Source organism: Callionymus lyra, chromosome 3, assembly GCF_982586985.1.
Source record: "Callionymus lyra chromosome 3, fCalLyr1.hap1.1, whole genome shotgun sequence".
Lineage (NCBI taxonomy): Eukaryota > Metazoa > Chordata > Actinopteri > Syngnathiformes > Callionymidae > Callionymus > Callionymus lyra.
In genome coordinates this window covers 10,802,393-10,829,735 of record NC_141820.1, presented here as the reverse complement: position 1 = coordinate 10,829,735, position 27,343 = coordinate 10,802,393, and the positions used below count along the sequence as shown (strand labels likewise).

At 37.2% G+C, this 27,343-nt stretch overlaps 1 protein-coding gene across 2 annotated transcripts in view; it reads right to left on the bottom strand.

Annotated features, from left to right (window-relative positions):
- Window positions 1–3,179: 3,179 nt before the first annotated feature.
- Window positions 3,180–27,343, bottom strand: part of trps1 (trichorhinophalangeal syndrome I) — a 112,824-nt gene continuing 88,660 nt past the window's right edge. For both annotated transcript variants that reach the window (XM_087786433.1, XM_087786434.1), the window contains exons 9-10: window positions 12,390–12,512; window positions 3,180–5,368 (exon numbers count right to left, since the gene is read on the bottom strand). In XM_087786433.1, coding sequence (XP_087642559.1) covers window positions 3,917–5,368; window positions 12,390–12,512 — 1,575 coding nt within the window. In that variant the 3' untranslated portion in view covers window positions 3,180–3,916. The remainder of the gene's footprint in view (window positions 5,369–12,389; window positions 12,513–27,343) is intronic.

Here is a 27,343-nt window from a genome sequence, read left to right as displayed (position 1 = left end):
AAAAACAACAACTGGCCTTAAGCCCCGCCCCTTGAGTCCCACTGTTAATACTGTACATCCCAAATTGTACACCAGCCTCGTACCACCGTCTCTTGTGTTCCTTTCCTTTAGTAAAACATTTCAGAAAATAATCAATGGAGTGCAAGCAACATGTTTTTTTTTTAATACATTCGTAAAGACAACAATGTAATAGTAAAATAAATTGTTAAGGCGCCTCGTACAAAAAAATGTAAACGTCAATCCAAAAAAAAAGGTCATAATACAAAAACAAATGAACACGTACCGTCTGCTGCGACTCTTCCCGACCCGACTGCTCAGCGAATTATTTTCGGGGTCAACTAATAAATATTTGGCGGCAATTCTTGAAAAAAATATGGGTGTGATTCGTTGACGCTTCGCCCATAAAGTACTTAAACTCCAGCAAGTTTTCTGAAGTAAAGAATTTGTTCAGAAAACAAAAGGAAAACTAGACTCAAGAGATTACAAAGAAAGAAAGAAAGAATATATAAAGAGATTTAATATCGATTTTAATGGATGGAATCCAGTCAGATTAATGGTCGACTACTTTTTAATCTCTACATATTTGTTTGTTTATTCATTTGTTTTTCTAACAAACCCCTTGTTGCCCGTGGGTCAAGGTGACCCGAAGGCCTGAAAACAAGGGCTGTTAAGAGGTAGCCCTTGGACAAGATGAACGACATACAATATATTAAGGGCCTTCGGGTCACCTTGACCCAGAGACAACACAACGGTTGAACAATGTTTTTGTTCATTTTGCTCAACTTTTGTCTTCCATTTTAGTCATTACAAATCAAAACCGGTTCCACTGTACCATCGACTTGCTTCAGGGTCATTCGTGAACCTCTGAAGATTGGATAACAAATGTTTACACAATACTTTGATGGATGATTTCGGCAACTTTCCATCAGAAATAACTGAAGATGAACCCGTCAAACACTTTTACAAATTGTCCCTGCAAACCAGGATGTCCCTTCAAAGATGTCTACGGGTTTCTTTGGACGACTGAGATCCTAACCCTTTAAAGAGAGTCGCTCTGGTCCTGACTGAAGACCACGAGACCACGGGTCAGGGTAGGAACACGACGTCCCCGCAAACCAAAGATTGAGCTGTAGAACTCACACCGTTCCAGAACGAATTGGGATTGATTTATCTCGATTCCACACGGTTGATCAAAACTTCTAAAATCTTCACACTTTCAAACGATAACCCGACGGTTGATTTTGGATCATTTAGTAACTTCATGTATTTGCCGAGTCAAGTAGCTCCAACCTATAAGTACTGTCTCGACACAGGGATCGATAGGATCTAACAGGCACTTGATATAGACAAGCATAGAAAAATATCGACTTTTTCTTCCCAAATATTTGCATTTTTTAATCTATTTTTTAAGGCAGCAAGGCAAGTTTTTCTTGGTATAAAAATAGAAGGTCATCCTGGCGATGCATCACTTCAGAGAACAGACGTATTTTACAAGGACCTGAATGTGTTGTGAGCACAATAGAGTCCATTGAGAGACATATGGTACGTTTAGATCGATTTTTGTGTTGAAGGTATAACTGAAGGTTTTTTGATTTGTTTTTCCTTCGCTTCCCACTCACCGCAAATTTGATGTAGAATCAGAATGTGAGGTATTAAAACTCCAGGTGGTGGTTACGGTGATGAAAGGGTTTGTCGCCCGAAGTCGATACAAACACAATCACACCAGAGCAGCAGTTTGTGTTGAAGTTGGAGTCATTTTTGCCTGAAATGTAACTTGAACGCACAGATTTTGAGACGCGTTTGCGAACACATTTTTAAGTCAGCGGGACGTCCAATCGTACCAAAGTTGAAGAAATGGAACTATGTTAATGCTAGTAAAGAACATTTGCCAATATTGTTGAATTTGTAGAGACAAACTCTGGAATTGTGGAGCTGGTGTTCAGGGTGGTGGAATAAAACAAATTTTTTTTTTTTAATAAACGACAAGCTTTTGAGAACATTTTGATAGAGGGCTGAGTTTTACAAGGATTATCTTATCCCACAATTCCATTTTGGGGTTTTATGTGTCAAGGTGTGATGCGTTTTACGAAATTGGACTCCGCCTTTCGACAAATCAATAGGAAGGGGGCGTGGTCAGGACCAGGAGAATGGGGAAAGTAAGCAAACCTCCTACCGAGCACATGTTTTTAAGTTGTTTTATCTAAAAATAAGTCCTGTGGGACATACTATTAATTTGAAAACCCCTTAAATCAGCATAATTTACCAAATTTCTGATTTATATTTTTTAATGAACATGACCTTTTTCTTTTTACCGCCAATTCAGTTGGTATAATTGTAAGTCTATGTTTTGTCTCAGCAATATTTTTAGTTGCTAAATATTTTAGGAGGAGAATTATGAAGTTATATTTTAATTTAGCTTGATTCAAATGAAGTGTTGTTCACATTAATTAAACCGAAAGGACTTTCTGAAAACAGTTTTGCTGTCAAGTCAAGCATCATAAATACAAAGAGAAATCAATTAAAGTCGGGTTGTGTTGCATAAATACAACGTAGAAATAATGTCATTTCTCGCCGAAGTCGAATTACTGAAGGTACAAGAAAGATAAGGAGGAAAGAAGGATAAATGTGGTTGAATAATAACATCCGGAAACACTAATTAAAGGCATTTCATGCACATTTAAAAAGGTCGTTTTCCTTTCAGAGGCAAAAACTACGCTTCTCCGAGGCTGAACACTTGCTACATATAACAAAAGGCAAACCCCTCAGACAACACTGCAGATGTATCACAGTGCAAACATTACAGTAAATCCAAACTTCAAATGTTTTTTTTTTTGAAAGATCACTTCTCTAGGAAACCAGCTCGAGCCATTTTTGACCTATTTTTGAACACAAACAAAAATGTAACGAATGTAAGGAAAACACGAAGGAACACGCGTCGATGTCGTGAAGAGGAGGGTTGGCTGTGCAACGAAAATGACCCCTGAGGAGTGAGAAACCCAGCGTATGCCTTCATTCTTCTTGTGAGGTTGTTGGCTCTTCCACACACAAACGTGGAAGCACATATGGACTCTGCTGCTGTACCGTAACAATCCTCCATTTTGAAAACAAACACAAAAACATTGGTACCGTTTCCTGCCTTTTACAAAAAAATAACATAAAAGTTGCAATTGCATGTATCGTATCTATAACATTAATATAAATGTTAAGCAGGTTAATAGATGGTTGTCCTATAAGGCGGGCAGGCACGTAGCTAGTATCATGGCACAAAGGAAGGTACAAAATAAAGTCACTTGGTTTTTTGGTCCATAAGGACCAAGAGAACACTTCGGTCGGTTTAAAAACCGTTTTTTTTCCCCCCACTTGCTACTGGTTTTAAGCAGTTAAGACGAGGCGTTGGGGGGGAAATCCATGCCCTTGAGCCACGTCGCAAAAGCAGTCAGTACAAAAAACGGATCCTGTAGTACCAGAATAATGCCGCACAGGATGCCCTTTTTTTTTCTTCTGTGTGACGGCTTAAAAAGTCGCTTTTGGTTTTTTGGATCACACGGTCGAACAGTCTCCGGAAATCGGACCTGGAAGGGATGGAGGACACTCTGGACTGAACCAAGCCCAGGGTGGTGTGTCCCAACATTAGGACTACTTTTTTTGCTCTGCTGTCGGGACAACAGGTAAAGTCTACTCTTTGTCAGGCAATCGCATGCGTATCCATTGACGTTGGTTCCTCCGAAATCGTGGGTCGAATGCTATCCAGGGATCTGTCGGGGTAAAGTCACTGGGCAGCAGCTAAGCCGAGAGCTTCCTGCGTGTGGATGGGTTCTTGGTTTTGGCCAGATATGACGTGATCTTTGCCTCCAGTGCGACGCAAGAGTTCAGCTCATGGGAGACAACGTGCACATTTGAAAGGGCTTCTGGGAGCTCAAGGCATCGGCTTGGTGACCTTGCTGTCTTTTAACTTCTTAGAGTCGGGGGGCGTGACCTCCATAGCGTCGTCAGCGGCGACGTCTTCCGGTACCGTCTCGCCTTCCGTCTCCGGGTCCGTCTGGTTTTCTTGAAGCTTGAGTTCCGTGCCGTCCTCCGGGGCGTCTTGAGTAGCCTCCACGCTTCCTTCGCCGCCAGCGCCGCCAGCTTCCTCGTCCATCGTCGGGGTTTGGCCATATTGCACGTGAGCCCTCGGTGGGGGCGTCTTGTCGGTGTATTTGTGTAGCCCTCGCTGTATGTGCGTGGTAAAGTCGTAGCGATCCGCGCACATGTGGAGGCAGAAGCTGCATTGGTACGGCCCTTGATCGCCGTGGCAACTCATGTGCAGCGCGTACACCACTTCGTCCAGGAAGTAGATCCCGCAGTGGGCGCAGTGATTGGTTAAGTCGTCCTGCGTCGCCGCGTCCACCATTTTATGACCGGTCGAACAGCTGTCTTCATTTTCGGTTTGCCCGCGGTTATTTACCGCCTCCTGCGGCGACTCCTGCTCCGCCTCCGCCTTCCAGTGGTCGCCCGGACCCTTCTCTTCCGGCTTTTCCGCCCCGTCGGCCGAGATCTGCGCGTCGCCGGAGTCCCGTTGTCTTATCGCGAGATCGAGGGGAGCCTCGTTTTCCGGCGCCGAAGACGTCTGTGGATGTAGGGGAGGCGGCGGGTAGTGGGGGGCGGCGGGCGGCGGCGGGAGAGGGGAGTAGGGGGAGGCGCAGTACGGCACGGCGTAGCGTTGCTGATGGTGCGGAACGGGCGACACCATCGCGCTGAGATAATGGGCGTTATTTCCCAGGCTCCCCGGGCTGCCCAGGTTACCGATCCCGGAGGTGGCGGCCATCTTGTACTTGGTCCAGAACCGGAGCCAATCCGACTCGCCGGTCAAATCCGGCGACAGGGTCAACGGGAGCGGCAACGAGAACATGGGATACTGGTATTTTTCAATCGGGGAACCAGGAGGCGAGTAATTGGACGGTTTGGACGGTCGCATGTATTTTTCGATCGGGCTCCCTCGCTCCGATCCCCCGCCTCCCTTCACGCCGTCCACTTTAGATACCATTCCGGCGTCCACGAGACCGCCGTTTCCTTCCACCAGCATGGAGGACGGGGCGTGAGCCGGGAGGAGGAGGGGCGGCATGCGTCTGTGGATCTCCAGCGTTTGGTTGGCGAGGAAAGCCTGGGTGGACCGGGGCGAGCGGGAGCGCGGCGACGGCTGCTGGTTCTTGACCGAGCCGCAGCTTCGGTCCGACTCCTCGCCGTTCATGCGTTCCTCGCCGGCGATCCTCTGCTGCTTGGCGGCCGGGTTCTCGGAGGACAGGGAGTCGGGGTTCAGGCGTTTCCGTGTCCGGCGGCGGATGATCTGTTCGCCGTTGTTCTGCTTGATGATGTTCAGAGGCCTGGGAGTCTGCAGGAGAGGGAGACGTGGATTAATCACGATGTATTCAGAAAATAAATCATTTTTCAAAAAGTGTAGAGCTAATGGTTGACCATGAACACTTTCTTTTGTGGGTATTATTGAAGTGAGCTTTGAAGCTTTTAAAAAAATATGAAAGATTTGCAGATTATTCACATTTGGATCTTGTTAGTGAAACTAAAAGCACCTTAAAAACAAATTTACCTCATTCAGCATCGACTGTATGACTGAATTCATGAGTTCAATTATAAAACCGAAAAACACTTTTATGGTTTTTGCTTTTTGTTTCACTATTTCTAATAAAATGTATAAAAAATAATAATAAATTAAGTAAAAGTATGGTGTAATAAAATTTGTTTTGGATTTGAGGTATTTTATTTTAAATGGTGAAATATATGAAATATGTAATGTTTTTTTAGAATCTTAAAATAAAATGATATGCAATCGAATTAAAACTCATGCAACTTTGAGACTTTTATGGATTATACTCGTTTTACATGATATTTTTCTAATAAAATGTATATTGTATAAAACAATAATAATAATAAATTCAATTAATGAAGTAAAATAGAAGTATGGCATTATAACACAAAAATATTTTATTTTAAATATTTAAAAATGTGAAATATATCAAATATGTGATGTTTTTTTTAGAATCTTAAAATAACATGAATTATAATAAAATGATATGCAATCGAATTAAAACTTACTTTCATAATGTCCTTTTATTTGTTGATTTATCTTAATTTCCCCAAACATATAATAATTCTGTATTAGTCTGAAAAGCAACGTTAATCTATAACATAATAAAACCATTATTTTTTATTTTATATTTATCTTAATTTTGCCAAACATATAAAATTCTGTATTTGTCCGAAAAACAACGTTGATTTATAACATAATAAAACCTATATTTATTTATTTATTTTTATTTCTTCAAACATATAAAATTCTGTATTCGTCCGAAAAACAATGTTGATCTATGACATAATAAAACCTATATTTATTTATTTACCTTTATTTCCTCAAACATATACAATTCTGTATTCGTCCGAAAAAAACAATGTTAATCTATAACATAATAAAACCATTATTTATTTATTTATCTTAATTTTCCCAAACATATAAAATTCTGTATTTGTCCAAAAAACAACGTACATCTATAACATAATAAAAACATTATTTATTTATTTATTTATCTTAATTCCCCCAGACATATAAAATTCTGCATTTGTCAGAAAAACAACGTTAATCTATAAGATAATAAAACCATTATTTATTTATTTTATATTTATCTTAATTTTGCCATACATATAGAATTCTGTATTTGTCAGAAAAACAACGTTAATCTATAAGATAATAAAACCATTATTTATTTATTTATCTTTATTTTCCAAAACATATAAAATTCTGTAATTGTCCCAAAAAAATCTATAATATAATGAAACCATTTCAATAGTAAACACAAGAAACATCCAGACCTGTGCTCACCACGATAATAGCAAGAAAGAGAAAAAGATCAACTATATTCATGGAAAAAAAAAAGGTTCAAAATGACGCAGCGATGAACGATTCCTCGCCGTGTATTGATGCCGTAGAGGTGTGTGTGTGTGTTTTGAAGAGCACATGTGTGTCCAGATGGTGTCAGTGGGAATGTTCACTCTATCACTCATTCAACTGTGGCCACTTACAGCGAGAGCAGCAATTCCAAGTGTCAAGTCAGGGCTGCTCTGCTGCGCTTACTAACGATAACTAAATTATTTCTGACAACAGGCAACACACCGGGGCCCGTGATTGATTCTTAAAGCAAAAGGGAAAAAAATAAATAAAAAAATGCAGACGGAGGAGACGGAAAGCTGCGACGACACGACGTTTTTTAACCTTGGAGCGGCTAATCTGGATGTTGCTAATGAGATTACAATCCTGTTCATTTGTCACTGGCTGGTGTCGCCACATCTGGACGCCTGCAATAAACACGTCTGCTTGGCAAGAGCGACGAGCTCTTAACCGAAACATGTGTCAAACAAATCACCAAAAAACGTTCCTCCGTCGCCTGTCGACCGGTAGATAGGGGAAGAAAAACTGAACGCAAGAAGAGAAGGAGGGAAGATGAGTGGGATCGACGCTGGAAAGATGGGAAACAGCGCCCCTTGTGGTGACAACAAAAATAGTAGTTCCGCTTTTCTACTTCAGGTTCTGGTTGAGATAATAAGGAACTTTATAACGTGTGTATAATATTATTTTGAATAATATCATAATGTTATTTGTATAATATTTAATAGAAAATACAAATTATAACTCAAAAACAAACAAAAACATGTATAAATTGCTGCCAAAAATAAATGTTTTCATCTACCCGGATATGTATTTGTGTCATAATCGTGAGCCTATCTTTGTCGGCAGTGGTCAGTGGTCAGCTCCTTTTTTTTAAAGCATCATTTTGAGTTCAACCACTACTTTTACTAAGATTTAAATCAGGTGATTTGGCCGATATTGTCTTAATAGAATCGTACAATAACATAACCCTCAGTAATAAAATGATACTATCCGATACCAGGTCCAAATCTTTACCGAAAAAGTGTGAACCTTATCTAAATACCACTTTTTTTGAGTGCTTTTAAAAGGATTTTCTGATAAATTAAATGTTGTTCTATCGTTACATTATGTACAAGTGAGAGTGACTCTTTTTTTTAAGATACATTCAACACGTATAGAAAAATAGTGTCATAAGGAAAATACAAAACAAAGCATTGAAATTATATTTTGGTCTTGTTTTATCAGTTCCCACCAGTACTATCTTTCAGGTCACGATACGATTCATAACGATATATATATATATTCAGCTCATGCTGCCATAGCATACATTTCGATACACTTGCAATATTTTGTAACCGTTTTAGGACACACTGAATTTTAGTGATATCGTGTGATTGTTCGTCTCAGTTTTTGGTTAAATGAATAGAACTGGAAGAGAAAATATGTCCAAACAACATCTTAAAAATCAGCTGGAGTTGACTGTATCCTCTCGTCCTCAGTCATCACTTGAATCTTGCGGGATTTCGTTGTTGTTTTTTCATTGACTGCTGCCATCGTAGTTTAATTACACCACAAATTGAACAAACGCTGTGAATATTTGCATAAACATTGTAAATAAATAAAAATAAAACAAAAATCTTTGATCAAAATTAAATATGATTTGATATCCAAACAATACACAATCGTGCTGCTGAATATCGATATATTGAGTATGATGGGGAAAAAACTTGAAAAAACTTGATGAATATTGTATCCATTTGTTTCTCACATTGCTACTAAAAACTACTTTATTTTCATTATAAGAACACTTTGGTCAAAATAGGTTCTCTACCAATATTTGAACCTTCAATCTTTGGGCCATAACCACTGTTCAAATCTTAGATCTTTTATTTATAATGTATATCTTTTAAACTTTATTTATTGGACAATTTACATGATCAGTTAGGCCAGTATAGTTTGGCCGTTAAGCAGAAAATGAAGCCAAAAATGCTGAAAAAGTAATATTTTACTGTATTTAATTTAACTTTTATCGAGGAATCTGAAATTAAACTGCTTTTTACATTTTTTAAATATCACTTTAATCTGTTTGAGTGTCAATCAATACTGACGAAAAAAGACAGAAATGGAAAAAGTCATATTTAGAGCGACTAGTAATGAATAATAATAACAAATACGATTATTAGTAGCTGATCCTGTAGAACGACTTAACGCGTCAAACACAAAACCTTGTTTTTTTCTTAATTTAATGGTAAATACAATGGAACAGTTCACTCAGTATCAAGGTCAACATATTCTTTTTCAAAATCTTTTTTTTATTCACAGCCAATCAGCTTCGTCGCTCCATCTTAAGACGAACGTCCTTCGCTGTGATTCCTGTCAACACGTTGGTGGTTTTTTATTCCTCACGTTCCCTCCATCCTTCCTTCCCTTTGTTAATCTACTCTTCGTTCATAACTCAGCCTTCCTCTCTCACTCTCAAGTGTTTTACTAGCTGCTATCCTCTCTAATAATGTGTGTAGAGCGTATAAAACTTTTATTATGGGGTATAAAATATGGCTGTCGCCGAGATTGCCAAGTGCAGTGGAAGCTTGGACGTGATTGGAGCAGCAGATGAAGGGGGGCGGGTCTAACAGGGGGGTTACAGGGATACACAGCGAGAGACAAAAATGTCTTTAAAGGTGAATTCTGTCATTCAAGAATCAACTCAAGGACAATTTCATTGCATTTTGGAATTCACATCATTCACGAATCAATTCAAGGACACATTTTTTGTTGCTACAATTACATTAAAGAACATTTATTTCCCAAAAATAGCAGTTTTTATTCCAGTTCAAAAAGCTGGAGAGACAAATAAAACGTGTTTCTCTGACATAATTTCAATCTTTCCCAGAAGGAATTCCATGTTTGGTTCACAAAAAGAACACTGTTGTTAACACCTAAGTTAAGTTAAGTCAGTGGCAGAGTCAGCCGCGCTGCAGGAAGGAGAGATTCTGCCACTTATTCCTATTACTGTAAAGGTTATATAATAAAAACAATGTTTTCATTTGTGTTCTGTTTTAAATCAGCTAGTGTTTATTGTTGTATTATATTCTTGCACTAATACTTTAAATTACCATATCGTAATAGTTTATTATTATTAATGTTATGCCTACCATTCATTTAGTTTCAATATGTGCAGAGTATTTTTAAATCTAATATGTATTTTTTTCTTTATTTTATATTTCTGTTTCTACTGTAAAATTGCGACTTAAATTTCCCAAAATGTGGTTCAAATTAAGGAATATCTTATCTTATCTTATCTGGATAAGAAGGTAATAATAAATAGTAAAACAAAATAAAATAATAAAATAAACAACAATTAAAACATGAAAAAATCATGGATATTATAATGAATGCTTTGAGATCATTGTTATTATTATTATTATTATATTATAATTATTCTTAAAATCGTCTATTTTAAAAAACAGGAGCTCAATCCACTAAATAAACAAAATTCTCGTTCACGAATTTAATCAAAATTTTTATTCATGTTATAAATGTAATTTATTTAAGAGTTTCTGACAAATGTGTTTACTTTGTAGCTCAAATAAATATTTGTATCACTTTTTTTCTCTCGAAATAACCCCCACCAACTATGGAACTATCTTACATTGTATTTATTATATTTTAGTAGTTGTCTTGTGTGTACTAAAGTCAATTTTACTTATATTTTATATATATTTCCATATATTTTTTTATTGTTTGAGCAATTTTTTCAACATGTATTTCTTTAAAGTCTTATAAATAAAGACGATATTCTCTAACATTTTATATCACAGCTCAAATGATAATTTTTGGGATCAGGGTCAAGAAGTTTTTTAATTCCATTTGTAATAACTAAATAAATAAGAGGATTATTAGTTTACTGTGTTAATCACATGCAAAAAGGATAAAATGGTCAAAAACACTCGGTGAACACAAACACTCTGATGATATAAAAAGGCTCTAAAATAGGATTGTGTGATTCTTTACGAGGGTGTGTGTATACGTGGGGCCCCTGATGAGGGCAATGAAGCCGAGCAACAGCAATTTAATTTGCGATGCCAAAACACAGAGCGAGAACTCCGGTAATTATTTGAGTCTGTTCGTGTTGATTTAAATTCCCTTCTTCCCTCGGCTTTTAGCCTCTTAAGAAAGTGAACTGAGCTCAGCTATTGTCTACATGCAAGAATGTGGAAGAAAGTACGAGCTTTCAACTATTTATTATCTTAAGGAATGAAAGAGGAAAAGGCAAAGTTAATTTACCATGTTTGATTATTATGTCACAGCATTTAAATACTTGGCGTCAAATATATTTGAAGTTGTATCGTAAATAGTATTCAATGAAAGACATTTTTATTCAAGTTTTGAGCTAACTAGGAGTTCATAATTGCCGTAATCAGGCAATACCACATGTATCACGATACGAGTGCAACTATCCGATATATCGCGATACTGTAGTGAATATATGTGTAGTATTGTTGAATACTTGACTCCGGTGTTGCAGAATTTACAGACCACATGAGTCTTGACGAAGTCGTAACTGCTTTCATTTGTTTTGAAACCAAAATATGGCCAAACATCAGCTTTAAAAGCTGCTGGAGTCACTGTATCCTCTCGTCCTCAGTCACAGCCCGGATCTTTCTGGAAATAGCAGCTGAGCACTGCTGCTATTTAGCAGCCTGAAGTTTAATTGCGACAAAAAAAATTGTAAATATTTTAAATTGAAAATAGAAAAATCAAATAATTTTAATTTACACACACTAATATAAACCCTAAAAGAACTATGATACAAAATGAAATACGAGTTAAAAGCCAAACAATTAAAAATGTTGAGGAAAAAAAACAACAGTTACAGTTGAATATCGATTTATCACGGTACTGTAGGAACAAGGATATATTTGTGTTATTTTTAAGTGTTATTATCCTCTGGTCCTCAGTCAGAGCCCGGATCTTTCTGGATTTTAGCAGGACTTAATAACGATTGCCATCTAGTGGCTGAAAGTTTAATTGCAACACACAAATGTACAAACATTGTGATTGTTTGCAATTGTAAATAGAAAAATCGATTATTTTTATTTTTTTTACTAACACACACTTTATTAAAATATAAACCATAAAATAACTATGATACAAAATTAAAGACGAGTTGAAAACCCCAAAAAATAAAATGTTGAGGGAACAAAAGCAAAACAGTGCTGTGAAATATTGATACAAAATAAAACAATTTTTTTTTATCATACCCCTAAGAAGTCCTGGCAGAATTGTTTTTAAATAGTAATCAATTGTTATTATTGAGTATTTATTTCACCTCTAAACTCAAGTAACTGAAATAATTTCAAGCAAACAAATGTGTGATTAAATCAATCATCTGGTGAAATGTATGTTAACATTAAGCACTAACTCTATAACTCACACTCATATAAGGGATAAACAACATTCTTTTCGCACGACTTACCGAGTGTAGCTTTTGATATAAACCGCACGCGTTGCAAACGTAGCCGCCGTTGGCGTTCTTCCTCCACAGGGACGTCTTGGTGGTCAGACAGTTGGCGCAGAACACTCCACTTCCTCGGCGTCTCTGCGGGGAAGATAAATATTGATGATTTATCGGAAGGTGAGGAGAACGTGCTCGGTGAAACACTCGCGGAGAAAGTTTTCATCCCTGCGGACAGGAAGGTATCATGTCTCGAGCCCCCGGAAACAAAACGTGTATTAACTGAAAGAAACAAGTGATTTCTGACGGAATAATGAAAGAAAAGACAAGAAGACGAGCCAAGCATGAACCTTGTGGTGTTTCCAGAGTTGGACGGTGTTGCGCAGGAGCCAGTGGTGCAACAGAAAAAAGGTGGTATATGTATGCGGATGTATGGCGGGTGAAAAGGCCAATTGTGGAGTGCAACGTGCTCCATCACAGTAATGAGCCAATCACAACGTTTCTCCATCCCATTAAATCCGTGGCCCCAATCGCCACCTTTTATGACCCCGAGAGAGGCGGCACACCTCATCTTTCTTCCCCTGTGACTGTTTGTTAATCTTTATTTATCCGGCGAATGAGACGTAACTTTTGGAATTTTCCGCTGACTCGGCTTTATTTAACACTTTAGCTCGAAAAGGTTGATGACGTTTTTTGGGAGTCGTTGAGAAACGGATGAAGCCGTGTTGATAATACATCATTGTGAAGATGTTTAATTCACTTAAAGCAATATAGAAACAATATATATGAAGCAAATAAAACACAGAATAAATAATAATAAATATTGATTATTGAGATTTAAGTAGCAAAATGTTGCCATACTGTTTTCTGACCAATGTAAAGGTATACAAATATAACATTAAATGTTAATTAACTAATTTTCAAGGTTGAACAAAATGACAAACTATGAGGCAACAATAGATTTTGCACTTGAATAACGTGTCACTGAATAGAAAATAAATAGAGACATAGTTTTAAGTGATTTATAGTGAATGTGGAATAATTGTAAGATATTGTATCGTTAATATATAAAAATAACAGTTAGCATCAACAAAAAGTAGCATAATTAGTACAAAACTTCCTAATTAAACCAATTATAATTAAAAAATAATAACAATTTTCTTCTAATTTAAACTCTAGTCTAATACTGCCAACGCATGGATGTCTATTTTAAGCACCACTGCAGTGCATTGTGGGTGATATACAGCTCTCGATCCCTACACCTTCAAGAGGGGATTTTACGAAGTTCACTCCCACTGTTCTGAGAAATGGAACGACCCAGAGACAGCAGAGAGTGACATCTAGTGGCCAAGACACTGTATCATGATACTTCATCAACTGTTTCATGAAGTCTCATCGACACATTTCTCTCCTTATCTTGCATTTGGTCGTCTTCTGGCTTTATTTAACCTTAAAAACCTCTTAAAAATGCTGGCTTTTTTATTCACTTTCTTTCCTTGAACAAACAAAATGTAACCTTTCGAAGAGTAACATAAGAAATATATTTGCTAAGGCAATCAAATACATTATAAAGTCAACTCAATTCTACTTTATTTAAAGTGCAAATTTGTTTGGTTGCAGTTTAAAATTTACATTGTTTTTCTCGAAAAATAAAGGTCACAGCAAATTCAGTCATAATTCCTTTTTTTTTTTTTTCACTGGTATTCATTTTCTTCATCACTAACATCCAGTCGTTTGAAGTCCAGTCCAATAATTTTTTTGTTTTTAATCGTAAACTCTTTGGGCTCAGAGCTGCAAACCTTTCAGCGTCTTAAACAAAGTGCAGCCTTCCTCAGCCAGACTCTAACAAACCCCTCCGAGCAACAGATGGGACCACAGCCTCCACCGATTGTCCGTTTCATGCCACCAGCGGAAAGTAGAGGGCGACCCGGCGGGTAGCTATTGAACAATAGTGTTTTCGCGTTTTTTTTCAAAACGTGCTTTGAGGACCGCGGCACAATTAAGCACTTAGAATTACTCTGGGAACGAACACCTCGGCTAGACGTTCACGTGGAGTTTTGCCCCTGATGCACTTAAAGAAACACAGCTGGGCTTCTACGCTACTTCTGAGGAAGGTTTAGTTTTAATAAGTGTTTCTTATTAAAAGATACATATTTTTCATGTCATTTAATGGACATGGGCCTCATTCAGTACCACTTTCTAGAACTATTTCTACTGTACTCTTTGAACAGTTTATGAATCAAAGTGTTTAAATAAAAATGTTTGAGTCAACATGAAGATTTACACTTAATTTTTTAAACTTAGGAAAATGTTGTCACAGCATCTGGATCTTATAAGTAAGTAAGTAAGTAAGTAAGTTATTTTTATTTATATAGCGCATTTCCAGACCAGGGTCACAAAGCGCTTAAACAATCAAAACAATATTCAATAAAGTATATACTTTAAAGGTCAAGATAATACTGAGAACAACACAGGAGTTGCAGAAAATCAAGGAAAAGCCTGAACAAATAAAAATGTCTTAATATGTTTTTTTTGAAGGAGTCAGTAGATAAACAAACACAGAGGAAGATGGTTCCATAGCTTAGGAGCAACAGTCTGGAAGGATTTCTCTCCTCTGGTCCTGAACCGTGTTCAGGAACCATCAGTAGATAATGATCCACAGACCTCAGAGCCCGAGCTGGGGTGTAAGGCTGGATCAAATCAGTGATGGAAGGTCTGACCATGAATAGATCAGAAAGTAAGAACCAGAATTTTAAAGTCGATCCTGAAAGAAACTGGAAGCCAGTGAAGAGTTTTAAGGATCGGAGAAATGTGAGTTCTTCTACTAGAGCAGGGTCAGAATTCTTGCTGCAGAGTTTTGTATTAACTGTAGGCGAGACAGATCCTTCTTGTTAGGACATGAAAACAAACTGTTGCAATAGTCCAGACGAGAAGAAACAAATGCATGGATTACAAGCTCCAGATCATGTTGTGACAACATTTTCCTATGTTTAGAGTGTTTGTGTCTTATCGTCTGGACTATTGCAACAGTTTGTTTTCACGTCTTAACAAGAAGGATCTGTCTCGCCTGCAGTTGATACAAAACTCTGCAGCAAGAATTCTGACCTGCTCTAGTAGAAGAACTCACATTTCCCCCGATCCTTAAATCTCTTTACTGGCTGCCCGTTTCTTTCAGGATCAACTTTAATGTAAGAATTATATTTACGAACCGACGTCAAGATAGAAAAAAGGAAAAAATACAATAGCATGACCTGCGAAAAAAAGTGCATGAAAAAAAACACGCTGAGTCAGCAAGATCTCTGAACTGGTTATACGTAGATGTTTGTGTATTTGTATCAATGTATATTTGCTTGTATGCCGACGATAGTCTGGTTGGTTTAGGGACTTTGTTCCCATGTGTGACCCTGTTTAAGCATCACTTATATGGTTTTACTCAATTTTACCAGTCGAGAGTCACCCGCTAATGTTATTACAATGTAATGTATTTTTTTTCTAAATTAAACTCCCTTTAAGACAGTAACAATAAATAGACAATAACGTATTTTCTTTTGGTTCGGCCCGGTCACAAATGTATCACAGACCGGTACCATCAGAATCAGAACATCCCTGCATCAAGATATCAGTCGATTTATGTGTGTTTGCATCTGTTACTTCTAATATGGGATTGTAAGTAAGTAAGTAAGTAAGTAAGTAAGTAAGTAAGTAATTTTTATTTGTATAGTGCTTTTCCAGACCAGTGACAGTGTGTGTGTCATATGACCCCCACATATGGTCCGTTAATAGTAAAACCAAACCAACAAGAACAGATCCACATAAATGATTAAAATATCGTTGCACAAATATTAGTGAATCCAGGCAATGTGTGAAGGACGCTCCGTTGACCGTGTCTCCATCTGTATGTGTGAGGGATTTTCTTCCCCGGATTGATTACAGATTCCGGACGTCTTCCCCTCACCTAACCTTCCTGAGGTGAGATGGCAGCAATTCATGTCCGGGGTGTTAATGACGTTCATTTATCAGCGACCCATGACTCTAGTCAGATTGCGACTTCAAGCATGTAGACGCACAGGTACACATCGTTAGCTATAGCAACAACCCTGTTCACGCAGAACAACCTAGGTAGAAAATATGTTCCTTTAATAAAAGCAGTTATGATCTCGATAATAATGAACCGTTGGTGTCGTAAATGCAGTTGCACCTGGTATCTAGGTACTTTTTTTAGAGGAGGGGCCACATTTTGTGATGCTTATACGAGTGAGGGGCCATGAACGAACAGTGACTTCTAAGAGTCTCATTCGGAACTTCCAAAATAAAAGCTCCTATATCTTCATCCAGTTCATCACAAAATTGAGAAATTCTTCTGGGATAGATGTGAGAATTGTTGTAGCAGTTAGCATGGAAAGTTGGCATGGACAGTTAGCATGGACAGTTAGACTGGACAGTTAGCATGAACAGTTGGCATGGACAGTTGGCGTGGACAGTTAGAATGGACAGTTAGCATAAACAGTTGGCGTGGACAGTTGGCGTGGACAGTTGGCGTGGACAGTTGGCGTGGACAGTTGGAATGAAGAGTTAGCATGGACAGTTACGAGGACAGTTGGCATGGACAGTTGGCATAACAGTTAGCATGGAAATTTAGCATAACAGTTAGCAAGGAAAGTTGGCATGAGAAGTTGGCATTAACCGTTGGGATGTGAAGTGAGCATGGACAGTTGGCATTGCGAGTTGGCATTGACAGTTGGCGTGGAGAGTTAGCATGAACAGTTGGCATAACAGTTAGCATGGAAAGTTGGCATGAGAAGTTAGCATGGACAGTTGGAATGAAAAGTTATCATGTACAGCTGGGATGGACAGTGGGGATGTGAAGTTAGAATGGACAGTTGCCATTGACGGTTAGCATGAACAGTGAGCATAAACAGTTAGCGTGGGCAGTTGGCATGGACAGTTGGCATTTAAAGTTGGCATTTACAGTTAGCATGAACAGTTAGCATAAACAGTTAGCATGGGCAGTTGGCATGGACAGTTGACATGAACAGTTGGCATGAGAAGTTATCATGGACAGTTAGCATTGACAGTTAGTATTGACAAATGGCATTGACAGTTAGCATGAACAGTTGGCACGAGAAGTTAGCATGAACAGTTATCATGAACAGTTATCATGGACAGTTATCATGAACAGTTATCATGAACAGTTATCATGGACAGTTATCATGGACATTTGTCGCAACTGGTCCATGGGCCACACTTGTAAATGCCTGGTGAATAATTAAGATAAATTGAGCCTTCAATAATGAAAAGACAAAATCTGAATCAGACTCCTATGTCCAGTAAAAGATATTGGCCCTTGTGATCGAGTTGGACATAAAAAAAAAACCCTTTAAATCTTTAAGTTTTAATATGTTCATTTTAATACTTTTATTTGATTTGCTACATAAGGAACTTAACTGAAAACCCCTGTAAATTTCGGTAATCTGTGTTAAGTTTAAGTGAATTTTAGGACACTTATTTACTACTTAAGCCCTTTATAAACAACTTAACAGTTAAATATTTAAGTATTTTGTTGTGTGTATACTCTTTGGGAAGAAGAGAACAAGTATCAATAAAGGAAAAAAGTTGAAATGTATCCGACGACTTGCTTCTCTGCATTGGCACAAAAATGTCCTGCTGCATAAAAAGTTTGCTTGATGAGTTGCCCTAAGCTGGAATCGAACCCGCAGCTCTCCCTTGCTTTATAAGTATGACGCAATAATGACTAAAACATTCGTCTCACGACGGCTAAAAAGGGGCAAATCCAATCATCTTCGTGGATATCGGTTTCTTCATGGGTTTACCAAAAAAAATCCACGTTCCTTTGAGAAATGCATTTTAACTCACCAGTCACGTGGTTAACGATATATAGATGAGATAATACCTTTCATATCACGTACAGTCAAGTGCCGGATCATCGTTTCGACAAAGTCATTTCTCCAGAAGCCGACAGATGTTAAGCAAACTGTTTACACAGCGAGTCTCTTAAATCACGATGGAAGGAGCTGGCGAGTGCACGTAGCAACCACTGCTTGAGGTTCAGCGTTGACATTTAGGTTTTTTTTTCCTCGCGCAGATGATCTGAAATCCATCTGCAACCAATGTCATCTTTAAACTTTAGTGGCTCAGTCATAACCAGAAGGGCGCTCACAAGGTCCCTATAATATTTCTCGAGACATTCCCTATTACTTTTAACACACATTGTAAGGCTTTGATGATTCCCGTCCCCCGAGCGCTCACAAATCCAGCCAGGACCAGGTCACAACATCCCCGGATCAATTTTTCTTTTTCCTCTTCCAGATGTGGCTTTAGAAGAAAAGAAGGAGTATGGGTACTATCAAAGAAATATTGTGTATTATCTTAAATCAATCTAGAAACTATGTTAAATCAATGATAGCGCTTATAACAGTTGTTTAAAGCAATAGATTATAGAGCAGATAGTGCCATCTAGTGGACTGTGAAAAAAGGATTTTGCTTCATGGAGCATCATCACAATATTGAATGGTTGAATTTAACATTTCAAATGTTGAAACTTTGATTTTTTTTTTGGGGGGGGATGATGTTGTTCTATATTAAAAGGTTGATTTTTCAAGTAACTGAATTAAAAAAAATGTTTGTAGAGTTTTAAATTCTTATTCCAATTATTTAAAAAATAAATGTCCTAGATTATTATTATTTTTTATTCGTAGACTTTCAAATTCAATATCGTTCAGCCAATTTTGATGGCATTACTTTACCAACACTCTTATTCAATTTAAAAGGCTACAAAATGTATTGAATTGTTTATTATTGAGATGACAATATCAAACTCTACATGTCAAACCTTTTTTTTTTTTTTTTTTTAAATAAAGAAAACATTTGAATTTGTAATTTAATGGTTACAAATAAAAAATAAATTAAACATTTTAATATACTAATAGTATGATACAAAAAACAACATTTCAATAAATTAATTCAAGTTAAATTTACTATATACTAGAAAATGAAAACAATGTATTTTCATAACAACGTTTTCAAAAATAGAACTTAACAACATTCTTAATTAACATTATCGTAATTAACCAGTCATATTCAGGACACTTGATATATAACAATATATATATATATATACAACTATTGTGTTTTCTCAGGTGTTTTTCGTGAAACACGTCATATAGAAATGAGCAAATCCTGGATATTTGAGGTCAAGTACTTAATAATCAAGCATTTATTAAATAAAATAAATAAAATTCGAATCTATTTGTGTTGATCAGGATTATTATAAAAAAAATGATCAGCCAACTTCCTTTAAAGGATACATTGCAAGTATTCAATAGTACCAGTTGTACCCCTCAAATATTACTCGTGGTGGAAAACAATGTCTCGTTTGCTTTAGGTTTTTCGGAGAGAAATACTCAATCCGGCCTCAAGAGAAGAGTGAAGAAGAATCTCTCAGAAGAAATACAAATTTAAGAGGATGACAATTAAGATTCAGGTCCATTGTTCCAAGAGACAACTCTGGTTTGACGTTCTTTGTGTATTATGACAAGGGTTGAGGATTAAAAAAAAAAAAAGAAAAAAAAAAATTCTAATGAGCTTCAAGTAACTGACGAAATACCAAATGGACATTTAACCAATATTTTCAGTTTAACAAAAAAAAAAATCAAGTGTCATATTTCTGACATCTACTTCAAACGGTGGCGTTTATAAATGATTAAAAGGAGGAGTATCGATTGAGTTGGTGAAATTCCATCTTTTGCCTACCAGACCAGAATTAGAAAATATAAAGAACCAAATAATAAAAAACAAGTAGATACTCATCGTTCAGAAATGTTGTCTATTACTATTGTCAATCGTAAAATAAAGGAACATTTTATATATATATATATATATATATATAAATATTGAGAATATGACGGTAAAGTGAAATAAGAAATAACTAACATGGTAAAAAGCTAAAAACAAACTTAGTTTCACATTAACTTTTGTACCAAACAAACATTTGTTGAGTAGACTAGTTATGGCAGCAAAGGAAGGACCTAATTACGAATTAACTAAAAAAAAACGTCAGAGCAAAAAGGCTGAAAGTGAACGTGGTAGCATCTAATCAACCGGGCGAATTAGCCGCGAGGTTAGAATTAAGTGGTGTTGATTTTTTTTTTGGTAAATAACTTTCTCAGAATGTTAATTATAAACCAAGGTCTGACAGATCACTGCTTAAAACTTCTTCAGAAATGTTTGAAAAACTCTATATTAAATAATATACACGAGGGCAACTTAATTAGAGCTTCTGGTACGATTTTAGGTTTTTGCTTAAACACACATTTGAATTCATCGTTTCATAGCAACGGTGCATTTAGTAGAATATTAGAATATCGCATCTGACATTTGTTCATGTTTATATTGTGACCTGTAAAGATGTCCGTGTTAATGATAAGAAAACAACGATAATTACCAATAATCACCAATTATAAAGAGATTTCCAAAAAGAATGAAACCAAACGCGTTTTGCAGTGGAATAAACTTCAAGATAATCAAGATTTATCAAGCCTCCGAGATTGAAAAGACAATATCACACTTATTTTTTTCCTTTAGAATAATATAATATTTTAATAATAATAAACATATCTTTTCCTTCTTTTTTTTTGTTGAGTTTGAACCCTTACCAAGACAAAATAAGTCATTAATAAGTGTGTTTACTCGCAACAATTTAGCAATAAGACACATATCACAATACAGGTGCGACAAATACAGTACGATTTGCGATGTATTACAATAAATTAGTAACAAGTATACATGCGTAGTATTGTCGAGTACTCAACTCTGGTGTTGCAGAATTTACAGACCACATGACTCTTGACGAAGTCGTAACTTATTTTGTTTTGAAACTAAAATATGTCCCAACATAAGCTTTAAAAGCTGCTTGACTCACTGTATCCTCTTGTCCTCAGTCATCGCCAAGATCACTGTTAATTTGTTATTATACGATACTATGATGTCTATTGGCAAGAATCTAGTAATACATACAAATCATGATACAGGGGAAACAATACGGTATAAAGTGATACTGTAGGAACAAGTATATACAGGTATGTGTGTAGTATTGTCGAGTATATAAAGTGATACTGTAGGAAAAAGTATATATGTGTGTAGTATTGTCGAGTATATAAAGTGATACTGTAGGAAAAAGTATATATGTGTGTAGTATTGTCGAGTACTTGACTCTGGTGTTGCAGAATTTACAGACCACATGACTCTTGACGAAGTCGTAACTTCTTTTGCTTTGAAAGCAAAACATGTCCAAACATCAGCTTTAAAAGCTGCAGGAGTCGACTGTATCCTCTCGTCCTCAGTCATCGGAGGACGTAATATCTGCTGACAGCTAGCGGCTATAAGTTAAATTGCAACACAAACATGAACAATAATTGTATATATTAGTTAATTGTAAATGAAAAAAATGCAATAATTGAATGTTACACACACTTTAATGTAATATAAACCATAAAATAACGAAACTATCCAAGAAAAAAAGATTCAAAGTGTCTCTATACTAAATCTAAGGTTAAGTTTATTCAAAGAAAGAATCTCAGGCATGACATACGATCAGTGCGATTCTTGTTCTCACCTTCTAAACCAACCTTTTCTTTAATAAAAGACCGTCATTGGTAAACTTGCACTGGGCTTGACTTCATTTGATCAGTGGATACTAGTTTGTCTCCAAACATGTGCTTTGTCGGGAGGTGATTGTAGAAGGATCAGTGACCCACTTCAAACTGACCACTAAAGAACAATCATTCATTCTGTGTATTTGCCTGGTGTGTGTGTTTGCGCCAATGAGAAGAAATGAGTAGTGTGTATGTGTGTGTGTGTGTGTGTCTGTGTGTATAGGTCTTCCTGGGAAAGCCCTGTGGGGTGACAAAAAAACACACACTTCCCTGCAACACACACGGGTAATCTGCTGTGGAAACCAGGACACTGAATCCTCAACTCACCCCACATACTGGCCACGGCAGAAGAGAAAACTTTATAATAACGTTAATACCTGTATTCTATCCAGCGGTATTAAAATCTCTTATTAACAATCTCTTCATTCTTTATCTGAGAATCTTTGAGTCGAGACATTCCCACACAACGTACTACACTCACAGGACCCTTCCACGTGGGGCCCACGAAAGTCATATATCGCACTTTTACGTCATGATTTGTTGCGTTAAAAACAAGCTTCTGTCCTCCATGTATGTGAAGCATCAACTTCAGCCAGAACTACTTCAGCAGACGCCATTAGACGGAGATTTATGTCCGTTTATTGGAATTCTGCATGGATCGTGGCAGGGTTTACACAATTATATAAATGTCATTAGTCAGTTTTTCCCCCTTTGCGCCTGCAGATGTTTTCGTGGACGACACTGATATATCAGCATCATTAGCATAAACACACAACTGTCCTGCTACACCCGTTTTTTCAGGGGGGGGACGAGTGTTTGGAGACAGTTGTCAACGGCTCGGGAAGGGAAAACAAAAAAAAACAAATAGGACCAGATGTGTACTTCTGTTGAACGGAGGGAACACCTGCACCACAACACAACACGTGGACACGTGGATTCTTCATCTGACAAATAATCATACTCGTCATATGGTGGTTGATTGACAGATTCAGTAACTTGGTATTAATAAAAATCACATTTTTTTAATCTTATTGTATCATTTTACCATTAAATGTTTCACCTACAGTAAGAATACTAGTTATGTGTTGATGAGGCTTCATGAAACAGCTGGTGAGGTATCATGATACGGTGTGTTTCTTTGGATCAAGACCACTAGATGTCAATATTTGTGTGACAATCTTTGGCTCTGATCTACTTATTCAATATAAGCTGGCATTACTTTCCAACTGAGCGTGACCTCTAGTGGCAAAATGAAGACACTGCATCATGATACCTGATCAGCCGTTTTCATGAAACCCTATGACACGTATCAGTGCATAGATTGCAGAGAACACATGATTGATCAGTACATGAAATCAAAAATACTTTATACAAATACACAATCATCAATTTCTCCTTATTTTGTGTCAATCTACAAACTTGTCTTTTACAAGAAGAGTAAGAGGAGAGAGGGAACTACCATAAACAATAGGGGCAACAGATACGTATCACGATACAGTCGCAAAAACACAATGTATTGTGATACTGTAGGAACAAGGATATATTTGTAGTATTGCCGAGTTATTTGTAGTATATGTCCGAGTACTTGACTCTGGTGTTGTGACTCTTGACGAAGAGTTTCATTTGTTTTGAAAAACAAAATATGTCAGAACATCATCTTTAAAAGATTCTGGAGTCCAGTGTATCCTCTTGTCCTCAGTCATTGCCGGGATCTCGCAGATCTCATTGTTACTTTAACTGCGGTAATGACTGCCGCCCAGAAACTACAATCTAACTCAGGCAAGATTCATAATGTTCAATAGTGAATTTCCTACCGTTTCATAAGACTTCATGATACACTGTTCTTAATTTCAGAGCCCACTAGATGTCACTTTCTGCTCTACAATCTATAGCTTTGAACAGGTATTCTATGGAACTCTGAAAAATAAGATTACTGTTTCATGAACCGTCTTAATCCCAGACCATTTCTACACATCCAGCATATGATACTTCTCTTCATTATCAATCTGATCAGTGATAGGATTGGTAGAGAAAGAAGAACATCAGTTCCATTGAAGTGCATATTTTTACCAACATGTTTAGTTCAGAATTTGAATCTTTTATTGCCAGTATTTAAATACAATACAGGATTTTATTTGTGGTTGCATGACAGAATTAAATAATGAAAATATATGAATGAAATAAAAAGGATTAATAAAATACGATATACAATATAATAATAGTTAAAAAGAAATAAAATGCCATTTTCATAACTACACTATTAAATATATTTTAACTATTTTTTAATTAGCCCCTAAAAAGTGTAACATGTAATAGAACAACAAATATAAGGACAAACCAAAGTTAATGAGTAACTAAACAAATGAAATACCGTCTAAAAGATCCGGAATAAGAGTATTTATTTACTCTTTTTCCATTTCCCCATGAAAAAAAAAGATTTACTATATATGGCTCTTGATCATTTTAAAATGTTCACATTCACAAATTAAACAATACTATTGTAATAATAGTATTGTATCACTAAATTCTTGCCAATAGACATCATAGCATCGATACAATAACAAATAAACAGTGATCTTGGCGATGACTGAGGACAAGAGGATACAGTGAGTCAAGCAGCTTTCAAAGCTGATGTTTTGACATATTTTGGTTTTAAAACAAATAAAACCAGTTACGACTTCGTCAAGAGTCATGTGTTCTGTAAATTCTTCAACACCAGAGTTAAGTACTCGACAATACTACAAATATATCCTTGTTACTAAAGTATCACAACACCAGAGTCAAGTACTTGGCAATACTAGTGAAATACTGTCTAAAAGATCCGGAATAAGAGTATTTATTTACTCTTTTTCCATCTCTCCATGAAAAAAAAGATTTATTCTATATGGCTCTTGATCATTTCAACTGTTCACATTCACATATTAAACAATAATATTGTAATAACCATGTACCGTTACTGACTGCGTACAGCCAGCTGTATTGTGTGAGAGTCAGGGCTTGGACATGTTTTCAAGTCCTTTAGAAATAAAAACACAGACATAAATTACTTGACAATAGATGTCTTCAAACGCGTGGGAATGTTTACCGTGTCAAAAAACAGACACTAATAGAGAGTTTAAAAGCGTGTTCTGCCATTAAACTGTAGGTTCTCAAGTGTAGGTGTTACGTCTCTGTTATTTCACTGTCGACTCCTGGCACCTCGCAGTCCTCTTCCCCGTCAAGCCGAGAGCATCCACGTGCACGGGAACACCTCCAGCTTGAAAGTGTAAACGAGCCTCGCACATGCAAACAAAGCCCTTCCATTTCCCTCGTACGCGCCTCGACATCTGCCACGCTAATTGGCGAGTCGGGTTAGAAATCAACTAGGTAACGACACCAACAGAAGGGCCATATATCTTTATTGCCACAACGACAATGGGCGGCCTAAATTAAACGACGGTACAATCGCGGGGAAATGTTGGTGGGAAAATCCAGGCGTGAAAATGAAGGAGACAGGTGTTGAGGACGACGCCATCAAAGAGGTGGGACTCGTGGGAGAGAAGGGGATGGAAGGATGTTATTTCTAGCTTTATGGATGGACCGTTTAGAACGCTACACCTCGGAACGACCCGCCACGTTGCACATGGATATTCCCAGAAGGCCTAAATACCTTCAAATTACCGTGAGGGAAGAACAAATGAATATTGTCTGAAGTAGAAGGTAGTAGTTGTAGTAAACAAGGGTGTTAGAAAATATCTTTAAATCAATATATTGTTTTCACGATACTCTATTGATACTCAACAGCATTGTATATTTGTAAATCTATTCGTGTTTTTTGGCCTAAAAATTCCAATTAAATTTTTTTCATAGTTATTTTATGTTTAATATTTCAAAATATTGTTTAGAAAGTAAAATCATTTAATTCAAAAATCCTTCATTTTTGTGTTGCACTGAAATATCTTGCCACTAGATGGCAGCAGTCATTACGTCCACTGCAGTTTCAGGAATAATTGAATCCAGAAAATATCCCAAAAACGACTGAGGACAAGAGGATACAGTCGACTCCAGCATCTTATAAAGCTGATGTTTGGACATATTTTGGTTTCAAAACAAATGAAAGCAGTTACAACTTCGTCAAGAGTCATGTGGTCTGTAAATTCTGTCAACAACAGAGTCAAGTACTCGGACATATACTACAAATGTACTACAAATATATTGTTGTTCCTACAATTTTTCAATATATGGAAATCTATAGTATAATGTACCATATTACCAGATTCTTGCTAATACACACCCCAAGTAGTTGAACTAGTTGAGAATATTCCCTTGTGCCTAGGAATGTTGTATATACAGACATAAATACATATATAACTGTTTATTTAATGAAGGTCAAGGGTTTAAAACACAGAAAACTAAAGGTTTAAATGAAAATGTCGATGGAAGAGATACAAACCTAAACACTAGCAGAAACGTGTCTTGGCTCTACTTAATGGCCTTTAACAAGCTGCTGGATAAATATTATTGGTGCAGACCAAGTGAAGATCCAGAGACTGCACTCATATATTCTATCCAACCCACTCTGCTCCAGGACAAACTGACTAAGATGCATGTGGACCCTGGTTTGGTCTCCTGGATTACGGACTATCTTACTGATCGACCACAGTATGTCAGGCTGAAGGATATCAAGTCTGACATACTGTGGTGTGCAGTACAGGAGCACCTCAGGGGACAGTACTGGCCCCTCTCCTCTTCACCATCTACACTTCAGACTTCTTCTACAACTCAGAGCTGAGTCTCGTCCAGAAGTATGCTGACGACACTGCCATTGTTGGATGCATCTGGGACAACAGCGAAGACGAGTACAGGAGTCTGATACGTGACTTTGTGGACTGGAGTGAGAGGAACCACTTGCAGCTGAACACCTCAAAGACCAAGGAGCTGGTCTTGGACTTCGGGAGGTCCAGGACAAAGCCACGTCCAGTGTCCATCAGAGGCGACGAGGTGGAGATAGTTGACAACTACAAGTACCTCGGTGTGTGGATGGACAGTAAACTGGACTGGTCTCGCAACACAGACCATGTATATAAGAGTAGACTGTACTTTCTGAGGAGGCTTCGATCATTTAACATCTGCAAGAAGCTCCTCTGCATGTTCTACCAGTCTGTGGTGGCCAGTGTCATGTTCTCTGCTGTGGTGTGTTGGGGTGGAAATGTGTCCAAGAGGAGTGTCAACAGGTTGGACAGGTTGATCAGGAGGGCTGGCTCTTTGGTTGGCATGGAGCTGGACTCACTGGTGACAGTTGCTGAGAGGAGATCATTGAACAAA